We start from the raw sequence: 13,478 nt of genomic DNA, 5'->3' as shown, positions 1-13,478 counted from the left end.
TTTAGAAATGGGGGAGAAAAATCTGAATATGTCGTGGAAAAGCCATGTAGGCACACAAAGAACATGTAAACACCACACATACAACAGTCAGGCACAGTATTGAAACTCGAGACTCTGCATCTGTGTGGCAGCCTGTTCACTAAGTACCAGGAAATAAATATACTGTACAAACAACAGTAAACCAGTAAGTTGTCTTTTATAGTATAAACCCCAAATTCACCAGTTAACTAAGAGATCAAGTAAATAAAGTGGACTGTAATTGCCATAGTAATATAAAAATGTTACATTGTCATTTCTGTACTAATTTTTTCTGGTTCAGGGTCATAGAGGTTAAAGTTACTATGTCTTTTTGTTTCTCTTGTAAACTTTGACATTGGAACCAATCGAGTGTGCTATGCCAAAGCTATAGTAATTGTATATATACAGTTTTTAACCATTTGAGTTTATGGTTCCTGTCATCTATATTGTTGCTATGGTTCTCTTGTACTTGATATTTTTAAGCTGTGTAATATAGTTCATTTGAAGGGTACTTTTTAAAATTTTGATAATTTAAAAAATGTTCCATGAAGACAGCTGTGATACTTGAACATGTAGAATCTGTACTTTCAAAAGATAACTTTAACTATTTTTGAATGTTCATGAAAAATAATTATTTTATTTATCTGAGTATATTATATATTCTATATATATTATACATAAATATATTATGTAATTATATATTTCATCATTCTTATTTTTTATGTCAACAGTTTAAAGGCCAGTATGTAGCAGTTTTGAGATTTACCTGGGTATCCTTCATGGATTATTTACTTCTTTATTGATATCTTTTTGTTTAGCTTATTATGGTTTTACACTTTCCTGTTGTTCTGAAGCCTCATTCCCAGTCACATATATTTCATATTTTAGGTAGAGCTTCTGCTTTCATATTTGATTATTACACTCAATTCTGTGAAGCCATGGGGAAAAATAAAATTGTTTCATTGTACATTGTGTAAATACTGATTAATGAAATCCAAATAGGTTCATGAACATTTCTTTATAATTTACTTAGATGCATAATATCTCTTATCATTTCAGTGCTTATCAAGAAAATTCAAATATTGAATCTGAAATGGCAGCTGCTTATTTGTTTGTTTATTTTGTTGCTAGAAATATAAGCCTGGAAGATGTGATGAAATATTGAAGTGGAAACCACCAAGTCATAACTCTGTTGACTTCCGGCTTAAAATAGCAAAAGTAGGAGGGGAAGGGTAAGTAGACCTGAAGTGATTTAAAAGCATAATTTTTTCTCATTGCTTTTTCCTTATTTATAAAAGTGAGGGCAGACAGCACTAGATTGATTGGCTTTATTTTACTTTTTCCATCTAAAAATGAAAAGTCCTAATGTTTTCTGAAGATAGTACATCAATAAAGTGATTCATTGTAATATAGGTCAGTAAATGGTTTAAAGTATGTATTGGAAAAGTGCATTTTTTTATCTTTACTTTTTTGTCATTGAATTAAGGTAGTGTTTTAAGATAATGCTCAAGTGTTCCTTTGACGTTAATTTATGCAAACCTATGCAAATCCTACAAGCTGCTGAATTTGTGTTCCTTTTTATTCCACTGCATTAAAAATTGTTGTTTAGTTGCTACTAAATCAGATTATAACTTCACAGTGGCCTGAAATCTTGCTTCAAAAAATGAATCTTTGTTGTCTGAAAACACCTTCCTTTGGCCGAGCCTGTGGGATTACAGCTGGTCAGTGGGAAGATATTAAAATCTATGGTCTTCTGATTATGCCTATGTCTTGAGGGGCTGGTAAGGTTTTGTTGAACTGATGTTGTATTTTAAGCTGTGCTGACCTGCATTGTCAGTCCATCCTTCATGGTTATATGACTTAGCATCTGATTAGCAACTAAGTGTCCTGTTTAGCCTATTATAATGACATCCCATAGTTAAGCAGCTGTTCATTATACACAGCCGAGCTTTCACCACTAATGAAAGCACCAAAATCATCTCAAAACCAAGGCAGCTTAATGAGACACAATACCTTTTTTTAACACTTTAACCTTCCTTATTAATGCATAAGTGTCTCCTTCTAGCTGTTCTTGCTAATTAGGGGTTGAGCAGGTCTAGCATGGCTGTGCATATCAGTTTGCTGATTTTTGATTTGTTTTTTGTTGATAAATTTCAACTTAGTATATTTTTATTGTGAACACTTTATAGTGGACTTGTCACTTAACTTGTCCTTTTCAACCAGAATAGCAAGATAGGCATTCTGCTGTTGTGCATCAAATAGATTATTTTACTGTGCTGTATGTACTATCAACTCATCTAATTCTGGACAAAATCTTGGAGAGAGTTTGGCAGTCCAGTCATTTCTGACAGATTAGATACAGTCCTGAACTTTCTCCATTTGGAGTACATGGACCTTTGTGAAGTTTAGTGAGGCAAAAAGTGGTTTTGTATCACTTTCCAGAGTGACATCAAAAACTGTTTGAATTGTGGCATGATGCATTTCTATAATTTCTTTGCTGTCATTGTTTGATATGATATTAAAGACCAAACTTTGCTGGATTTGTGTTGGACTGTGATGGAGTAAATCAAGACCTATTCTTGGAAGTATTTAGGCAGCTGGCATGTCTTTCATTTTCTTACACTCAAAGCCAATGGTACAATTTGGCATCTTAGCTGGATGTGCTTGCTGTGCGTTCAGACTATTCTGCTTATAAATAATGTGATTTTTAAGTCTTTCTCCATTTATTTTTTAGTTGAAGCATTATTAAATAATTGGTTTTAGCAATGAAATGACTTAAATAGTAATCATTACTTTGTACAATTGAATACATTTTCAGAAAATTATACTAAATCTTTGAAGTTAATAAATAAAGAGAAGTGAGGAAGGTTTGCTGTCATTTCTTTTTTTTTTTTTTTTTTGCAACCCCAGAGTCTGAAATATAAAGTGCAGGACTAGTCTTACTGCCTGTGGTTTGTGTATTTCATTTGAAGTCATCTTTCTTAGAGGTCACTAAAGCAAATTATTTAACCAACAAATGTGTCGATATTAGAATGACGCAAATCCTAGCCAGTGAGTTTCACAGTCACTGGGCATCTAATTATTCAGATCTATCAATATAGGACTGTGTGGGGAAATACAGAAATTCTAGTCACCTTAGACTGTGCAGAACATTGTGTTTTTGGTTTACTTTTCTGTCTTTCTCAGCCAGCTAACATAACGGCGTCCTGAAGCTTGTATCCTCTCAAGCTGTTCTTTGTGTACTAAGCTCCCTGTTTGGGGTTTTTTACTCCTGTTCACAATTTTCAGCCATTCTATAATAATCTCTTAAAGCTGAAGAGTATTTGTTTTCACACTTTACAGCTCATCTCCCATTGCTGTGCCCTGAATTGCTTACAGGGCTAATTCATCCAGTTGCTGTATACTTGGAACAGGTTATGTTTTCACTTAAAGTCACTCACCAGTGCTGTACCTGCATTGATGCTCATATTCCCATGACAAAACATAAAGTGGGCCCAAGTCATAAGAAAGATATGTGTTCATGTCCTCTTTTGCACCAGCCAACTCATACAGTAAAGTGGGGTACTTTTGCAAAGCTCCTCAACATAGTAATCAGTGGCTTAGTTAAGAGTGTACTTTTTAAAATGCTAATCAATATTACGCATCCATCCTCTTGTCAAACCCAACTTAATCGTATTACAGTGCTTTGGGGAGCATAAACATATCCTGACAACACTGACAGAGGAGAGATTCTGAGTATATTGGGAGAAGGATGCTAAGGATAGAGCTGCCAGGGAAGAGGAAAAGAGGAAGGCCTAAGAGAATGTTTATGGATGTGGTGAGAGAGAACATGCAGGTGATGGGTGTAACAGAACAAGATTCAGAGAACAGAAAGATATGGAAGAAGATGATCTGCTGTGGCAACCCCTAGCAGGAGCAGCTGGAAGAAGAAGAAGAAGACATGTACATATATCGTATTAATTGGAAGACGCACTTGAAGCCCTGAAATCCTAAATACATTTTATGTTAGCACGTATTAACAAATAGAGCAGCTCATTTAATCGATGATGTAGACAAGCCTAATAGACACTTCGTTTGAAACTTGCCTCAGTCTTTAATTTCTGCAGCTGTTGTTGTCACTGCCAATGTGCAGGTATATTTAAGTTGCTACGTGCGAAGTGGTTTCACCCGCAATCATGAACTGTGTCCACCAGTTACAGAATGGATTGATGTGTGGATAAACATGTGTAGATGTGCTCATTACAATCAAAGAACGAATGTGAAGCTTCCATTCCTTTATCAGGACTATGTAGGACACTGTATTAATAGCAATTAATCCATCCTGTCATTTCATCTGTTTTAGGAAATGCGTGACAGTTACAACTTACAGCCGAGGCTGCTGAGCACATCTTATTACACTGATGCACGAATCTCTTTCTTAAGTAACTCGTAAAGGGATAAAATTGGCAATAACAAAATCCTGTGTGTGCCTGTGTGTTGGCTTTTTCTAGCGGATCGGAGTGCAGCAGGATTCTGACGTGATGATTGCCTGATGACGCCCAAACTAGTGTTATCCAATTATAAGCGTGCATACAAGTTTTTAAAATTGCACCACTGCGTTCATGCTCGTTATTTGTTGGCGTACCTTGTCATTTGTAATAGTGATGTGCAAAGAGCTTTGTATCACTCAATGTCCAGTTCTGTGTTTGTAACATTTTTGTTTTGTTTAGTTTTAGTCAACAATGATTTTTAAAGCATTCGTCATAGTTTTCATCATTAAAGGCACATTTTTATTTATTTATTTTTTTTTTTTTTCATTTTTGTCACAGAGAAAAATGTCATTGATGAGTATTTTTATTCTTAGTTTTTATCAACAGTATCAACAGTGGCATGTATACTTTTGGAACAACATACCTTATATATGAACAAATGAAATGAAATCCACAGTGAAGTATTCCATTTTGCAGCAATGGGAAATATGCTGAAATCCATAAAATAACAGCTTGATAAAAAATAACAGGCAGAGTAATATAAAATCTCTAATAAAAATTGTAAATTAAAACTTACTTAGTAAAAAATATTTAAAAATTGCAACGATATCTGCTGTAAACAAAACTGTGCCGTATGAAGGGAGTATTTCATACGGAAGCGTATTAGGGCCAAAGAGAAAAAAAAAATACAGACACAGTGAAGAAAAAAAAGTGTATGTCGAGAATAAAGTCATTAAGCCGACTTTATTCTTGACATTTCCACTTTAATCTCAACACTTATGTTGAGATTAAAGTCAACATGTCGACTTTATTCTTGATGTTTCCACTAAAGTCAACATGTCAACTTTATTCTCGTAATTTATTTTGTCATTAAAGTAGAACAACATAATCTTCATCTTAAAATCAATGTTTCATTTACTGGATTTTCTCAAACCCCGTCATAAGTAATATAGCACATTAAAGGCTTGATGTTAAGTGTTCCCCGATCCATGTTAATCACTACGTGCTTCTTAAACTGACTTCCTCTTGCACTGAGAGGAGGCACAGGCAGCGATCACCACACAGAATACATTAACTTCATGATATTACAGCTCTCTGAACATTTAGAATTCTAAGGTAAATACTTGATATCATTTTCATGATAAAATGCATTAAAGCATGTATTAAACATAAATGTTTTTCATATGAAGACCATCAAAAAACATAATTGCACACGTAACTTTGCACAACACCTTGGTGAGCTCTGTAGGCCCTGCTGTTTCGTTGAAGGACATGTGTAGGGCAGATTCACTGGCAGGATGACACCCAACCTGTTGCTGCAGCCAAATGGTGCCATCTTTCGCCTATACACCTGGTGTAGCTGCGTTGTTCTTGTTCGTGACTGGACATTTCTTGCAGGGAGGACTTCTGTTCTGTTTCTCTGATGTAGAACTCTCATCGTAGTGTCAGATCGGGGGGAGCGTGAACGTGACTGAGAGAATAAAACTTAATTTAAAAAAAAAAAAAAAAAAAGCTAACCTTCACAAGTACCATACATTTACACCGGCTGTTACAGACTCAAATCAAATGTATGTTTTTATTGTATAATAGTAACAATAAGAGCAGTTCACTACTCAAAACGGTAATTCTGAGAAGCAGGCAGATTCAAACCTGCGACCTCTTGATTATGAGTCAGCAGTTCTTACTGCTGCACCACCCAAGCGGTCATGTCAGCGTCGTACCATAACCCAATTTCTTTTTCTTCGGTTATATTCTTGAATAAACGTATTGATATTGAAACGTACGTATATTGATTTTGAAATCTTAGAATTGTATTGTAATTGTACACCCTTTATAGCATGTTTATATAGGGTTTATTTTTGTGACTGTAAATTGGCCTAGTTCGAGTGAGTGCAGATGTGAGTGTGCACTCTATGACGGACTGGACTGGCTTAGTTCCCATTTTGTCACTATTCTGCTAGGATAGACACTAGTCCTCCTTGACCCCTAATTGGATAATTCAATTCAGTTTACTGCTGTGTATGGAGATTCACTAAACAGCAACTCCGACAACTTCCACATATTAACAGCAATGATCATTTTTTTCAGTTTTGCTGTCTTTGCATTAATGGACTTGGACTGGAATTACTGTGGCAATATTGTTAATTATATTGTGTTTCCAACTTTTATTTTGCATTGCTGGCTTTTACTACTTAACTGTCCACCAATCCATCACTACTTGAAATCACTCTATCCAAACGTTAGTCTGTTCAATGTTCACATTGAAACCCCCTATTCTGGATCCATAGCCAAAAAATTTAAGCAGCAGGCATAACAGTTCAAATTGCCTGCCTGTCCATAAAAGATTAAGAGCATGCTGTAGACAGTCAGTTCTTAGGGCAATGTTTTGTGCTTTGGCTGTTTAAAAGTTTTTTTGCCTTTGATTTTTCACTATTATTTTTGCCCCATTATTAAATGAAAAACGTTTAAAAACAAAGTTGACAAGAAGAGTGTAACTGCCACTCCACCCTCTCCTCCTTTAACCACTGTAAGACGCTAGGGCTCACTGTTGCCCCTTTAACCCCAACAGACAGATGCTCAGGACACAAAGTAAAAGCAATAAGAAATGTTTAATTGCTTTTCCTCTTATTAACAGTGCCCTCAAGCACCACGGCCACCAATAAACAATGAAATGATCAACACAATACAATTCTCTTTGTCCTCCACACTTTCCAGCAAGCTTTGTCCACCTCCACCAGACTCTGACTCACCTGATGGGTTTTCAGCAGTCCTTTATATAGTTCCTCCCCCGGAAGTGCTTCTGTTCTTTGTCCCACATGACTTGCCAGCACTTCCGGGTCAGCTGGAGAATTCAAGTGCTTTTAATCAGCCCGGAAGTACTTCAGGGCTTCCACCTTCTTGATCCACTAGTACTTTCAGGCTATAGGGAAAGCGGGACTCCCTAAGTCTTTTGAGAGCTCCCCCTGGCGGCAGCCACGGCAACCAACAGGGCTGAGAATCCGAACTCCAAGTCTCAGGATGCCTTGTGGGAATCCGGGGCACCACTACACTTCAGGGAAACTGCCATCTAGTGTTTTGGGGGAGATAGTGTCGACAAGTAGCGGCCTTCCCTTATCCTTCCATTCCAGGGGCATCCCAGTCGGGTTGAACTGCCAGCCATCTCCCACACCACCCAAACTCAGTTCAGTGTTTAAGTCAGTAAGTAACTGTTCTTTTAAATTTACCTTATTTTATTTTGGTACATGTTACAGCCATTGATTTAGTGGTATAATTGTTTATTTATATCAGAGTACATTCCCATTCCACAATTTTCATCATTTTGGCTCTATATGCTGCCACAATGGATTTGAAATAAAGCAATCATTATGTGATTGAGTGTAGACTTTCAGCTTTAATTTAATTTAAGTGGTTAACAATTGAACCCCCTGGAAATGGGAGGGCTATGCAGAAAAATAGCTCTCATTCCTAAATAGCTCATCCGATAAATTAAAGCTGAAATTGTACAATTCAGTCACATCTTACTTAATTTCAAATCCATTGTGGTGGTGTACAGAGGCAAAAATATGAAAATTGTGTCACTGTCTAAATATCTATGGACCTAACTGTAAGTTTGGACTAAATAAGTGCCTACTGAATTTGTCTAAGCAACAGGGACTTAACTGTTATATCAAGGCAGAATTAATACTTCAAAGTCACCATCTCCATTGAAAATACCCCCACCAGGCACACACGTATACTTACAAATTTTGAACATCACATATTAAAAAAATAAATCAGGTGCAGTAATTAAAGTAGAAAATATCCAAAACTTTATATCAGACCAACATCACCTTTCTTTTTTATTTTTTCATGTATTGCAATGAATGTAACAAACCGATGAATGCAACATCACATCTGCTGAAATTCAACTTTTGTTTTGATGTTGCAGTTAACAAACATTAAACATTTTTAAAAGGCTTAAGCCTCTTTGTGGTAAAAAGGTGGTATGTAACTGAGTGCTTTGGGGACAAATAAAGTAAAGACCAGAGAGGGGTCCTTGCTTTGGGTTTGTCTTTGTTTCGTGCATTTTATCTGCTGCAGCTGCCTCATTGTCTGCCACATTGTTGGTTGTTCATGTCAATGTTGGAGACTCTGCAGGACTGGACTGCACATTAATGCTAATGCCGCTAGAGGTGGTGATACTAACATTCTCTTAACTGTCTGTAAGGTCATTCTCATTAGTCTCAACTGTATTATTTGTGGCTTGCTCAAAGTATCTATTCAAATGATTATTGTATTTACTTTTCTAAATTCCTGGTATAGTTTTCAGCATGACCTGGTCTTTTTTATCTATCTATCTATCTATCTATCTATCTATCTATCTATCTATCTATCTATCTATCTATCTATCTATCTATCTATCTATCTTATTTATTTATTTATTTATTTATTTATTTATTTATTTATTTATTTATTTATTTATTTATTTATTAACTTTTCTTTCACTGCCCCTCTGGGCTCCTGTTTTGAATAACCATCCATATGGGCATTATAAAACATCAAATGTATGATCTCATAACAGTACTCTATGAGACACGTACTCTGATCTTACCCCACTCATACCAACCAACTAAGATTCATGTTTTTCTTTTAAACACTTTTTAGTTATGGATATGTTAGATAGGTTTATGATCATGAGAATCAAGTGGAGCAGAGGTGTGCATTCGATAGCTAATGTTTGTGTCTGGACTGTCAGTGAAAGTGTGGACTTTTCCTGTTATTAGGTATTTTTTCTTTCACATATGTATGCTAAGGCTCCTTTCGAGTAGGGCCACAGGGTACACACACAACTCACCCTGTTGGTAGATCTGGCCATGCATATTATAGTGTTCACTATTGAACCTCACAATGTTAGACTTTATCTATTTATTGAAATAAGGATCTTACTAACTGAAATTAGAAGTTAGATGCCATCTGGGGTTAGTTTCTAACATTGCTATTAATAATAACCATATAAACTGTTTAACTATTTTTCTTTTTAGTTTTATTGGCCTCTGTGACTGTTCCTTAATTTTGTGGTTCACAGAAAATCCACATCCCCATCCCACAAAATTTACTGTGGAAGCCTATGACTATGATGTTTTAACAATAGGTTACAAACTATACAACATATCTTACTATATGTATAGTGTGTGTGTATATATGTATATGTATATATACATATATATAATAGTGAACAAAACAAAGCAGAAAACAATTATGAAGATTTGGGGTGTCCACCCTGTATATTATAAGCACCACCAACAATGTGCAGAGTGGTCAAGATAGGCCTGACTAGGAGAGGGAAGGCTTGGGTTTTATAGGTGAAGTACAGGAAGGGGTGGGATCTCAGGCGAAAGTGAGGTCTGCAGGGGGGCATGTTGTAGCAGCGGAAGTAGATGGAGTCTTAGGTAGGTTTTCCTTCTGGTGTTCTGTGGAAGAGAGAGAAAAGGCATTAGTACTGTTCATCAACCCCTGGCTGTGCATGTTACTCCCAGTTAAGCCCTTAGACTGCCTCCTATGCACACATGTGTGACAATATATACTGAAGGACATTAACATTATAGTTGGCCATTTGATGAATGAGGAAAGAAAAGAAAAACCTCTGTTCCAGTCGACAGCATTCCTGGAGAAAATAATTTAAAAATAAATAAATAAATAAACCTCAGGTGGCCAGCAGACAGCTATAACGTAGGAAGTAGAAATCCTGATGACCTAAGACAAATGACTGCCCTTCCCATGTTAGGCATGTTGAAAAGTATAATAAAGGCAGATCAAATCCTGCTGTTATTAAATGCTAAGGTTCCCATTATATCTGATGTCAAACTATGATACATGGAAGAGAAGCAGAATATAGGAGGGGAAGTAAGTGTTCATTATGATTTCCAAACTTTTATTTTTTTAAATGACTAATGAAAATGAGTAGCTATAACTTGAGTATGGTAGACTTAAGAAATGAGTTTTCATCCCTAATGTAAATGTTTAAGACTGATGGGGCATACCTTATGCAAACTGATGGATTGTTCTACAGGTTTAATGAATGAATGGATGGCTTTAGCTAGATCAATTTTTTTAAGGCAGATTTTGTCTGTTGAGCACTATGATAGATAATAAATACATAAATACTACTTTTTCATTCACACCAATAGCCATTCATCAAAAATATTCAACATCATCAAGTTGTTTTACATAGGGAGCAGTTTGACCTAAACTGGAATGCCAAAAAAAAACAGAGCAGTCATCTTAACATCATGACAAATCACAATAAATATAGTATTTATTAAAGATTTGGATAAAAAAAGAGCCCAGTAGTAAGTGGTTAATTTAAAAGCAAAAGTTATCATGTTTGTCAATTTTTTTCCAGCCTTTCTGTTAAGGAAATATAAATATGTATGTAGTAAGTATTATAATCTTTTGACAACAGTCCATCCTTCTTTTCCATTTACATAAACAGAATAAACACCTGGTCAGAGTGTCCAAAAACTGTGCACTGAGTCGGAAAAGAAAATGCATCTGTGAATTGGTTTATGGTTTGGAATTTAACACTTTTTGCCTTTTTAGGAACATTTAGGCTATTTGTGTTAATTCTGTCAATCAGTTTGTGATTAAGTGCCTGCCTAATTCAGATTCACAAAGAACATTACCATTTGCTTCACAAACCTTTGCTGGACATGCCAGTCCTTTTATCGCTGACTGGAATAAAAATACAGGCTCACGAAAGATTCAGAGGCTAAATGATTATATGAGTAAGACTTGCAGGACTTGGAAAATCCATGCAGGAGACACTCCTTTGCTGAGATAAAAATAGTGCCTCTAAATGGCAGTAATGTAACAATCTGCCCCACTCCGCTTTCCTTTTATTATAATTTGATATACAAGTTAGCATTATAATTAATATCTTACTGTACATCAATTAAAAGAATGATTAGAAAATTCAGATTTTATTCTAAACTGTGGTAGTAGAAAATTGCACCATCATAACTCATTGTGTTACTGAATTACCTAAGATTTTTGTGAATTCCCTGCCTTTATTGGAAATCAGCTTTAGAATACAGAATGCAAGTATCCAACTTGTCTCGGTGAGCAAATAATTAAGCAGCATGTGAAGAAAGTTTAGAGATGTGTTTAGAGTCTCATCAAGCAGCATTCATGCAAGTCTTTCTATTGTGTTGAAGCTGGTATTGCAATCTACCTTGATTTGCCTTCAGCTTAAGTATGTTAAAGATTTGAAAAGAGACATCTTGGTTTTTTCATAAAAAAGAACTGCAATCAATCCAAAATCAAGTTTCAAGCATATACTCTACGAATTCTTTGAAATTGTATGTTTTTATGTAAATTATAAGTTCTTCTTTACTTCAACTCCAGCATGCTGATCAGAATTTTAAAATGATTTTACCTAGTTTTTAGTAATTGTAGTTTTTACAGTTTTTCCTTCTCTATCTGCATCTTTCTGTGCATTTGACATCCTCCTGTATCTTTTTCAAACTTGTTTACATTTTCATTTAGGCTAACAAATTCTCTACCAAGTCTGCGAAGAAGTTATACTTCTGTACAAAATGACTTTGGTTCTCTTACTTTGAACCATAGTACTGTTACTGTTTGACTGACTTTAATGATACTGTAGGTATTGCTTTTTGCATCCTGAATGAAGACTGTATCATGTTGAATTTTAGATGAATTAATAATGATTTCCTAGAGCCACTACTGGTAATCATTGCAATCATTCCACAAAGTACTCAGCTGACATCTGTTTTCATTGGGTACCTGCCTCAAAATATACACTTCTGTGCTTCCATTAATCCATAAACACACATACACTGGCAGATAAAAAATGGGCCTTTCTCAGGGAACAACTAATAGGTTTCAAACTACAGATCTTCTGCAGCAACTAAAGTAAATTAAGCCTTGCAAGTTAACGCAAGTGTCTCAACTTCTGTTGATTACTTAAAAACCCTCTGCTTGTCTTAAAGCAGAGTTGGAACAGACTGTGTTACTACACTCTCTGAGGTACTACTTGGACAATATTGTGCTGGCATTGAACAAATAAACAATGGCAAATAAATCAAGGAATCATTAAGTGTACAAAATTTTTTTTGATTAATCAAAGAAGCCACGTTTTCCTGATATAATAGCCAAACTGTGGTAACCGTTTAGATTCAGAATGCTAGTCACTCTGTGAAAGTCACCAACTCTGCCTCCAGCAAAAATTAAACCCAGACAATCACACTTCTTCCTCCATGTCTGACACTTGGTGTCACAAACCGAGGAACCATTTTTTCACCAACTCAACAGTGTATAGACTCACTGTGTGATGAACCAAAGATTTCAAATTTTGACTCATTGGTCCGTAAAACTTTCTTCCAGTCTGCAGTATTCCGCAGACGGTATTTCAAGGCCCTATTTTGTTCTTTAAGGGATGGCTTTCTTACTGCCACTTGCCCTGTCAAACCTGCAGTACAAAGTCTCCTTTTCACAGTAGAAACGGACACTTGCTTTTTTCAAGGACTATTAAGCTATGCTTGAAGCTATTGTTCTGAGAGGCACCTATCATGCAATCCGGAGACACTCAGAAACTTGTCTTCAGGTTGGTTTGTGACTTTGGGTGTGCCAGATCTCTTCCTGTCAGAGTTTCTTCCAGTTTCTGTAAATGAAAGGCCTCTACTTCAAAGGGTAATAATGCTCTGTCTCATTTAAATTGTTATTTGCCATTTTCTTGCTATTATCACTGGAATTTACAACCTTCTAAGGTGTACAGTGTGAATAAGTAACACAGTGTGTTCCAGTTCTGCTTTAAGACAGACAGAGGGTTTTTTATGTAATCAACAGAAGTTAGGACACCTGGGAAAAGTGTTTGCTTTAACTTACAAGACTTAATTTACTTAAATTGCTGTAGAATATATGTAGGTTGTAACCTATTAGTTGTTACCCGAAGAAGGCCCATTTTTCATATTCTGAAATTTCCTTTTTTTCATC

At 35.7% G+C, this 13,478-nt stretch overlaps 1 protein-coding gene across 1 annotated transcript in view; it reads left to right on the top strand.

The window, feature by feature from the left end:
• rngtt (RNA guanylyltransferase and 5'-phosphatase) overlaps positions 1-13,478 on the top strand; it is a 947,965-nt gene that overhangs the window by 691,207 nt on the left and 243,280 nt on the right. The window contains 1 exon segment of the mRNA XM_028797536.2: positions 1,150-1,250. Coding sequence (XP_028653369.1) covers positions 1,150-1,250 — 101 coding nt within the window.

Source organism: Erpetoichthys calabaricus, chromosome 3 (genome assembly GCF_900747795.2).
Source record: "Erpetoichthys calabaricus chromosome 3, fErpCal1.3, whole genome shotgun sequence".
NCBI lineage: Eukaryota > Metazoa > Chordata > Cladistia > Polypteriformes > Polypteridae > Erpetoichthys > Erpetoichthys calabaricus.
This window is presented reverse-complemented; position numbering and strand designations above follow the sequence as displayed.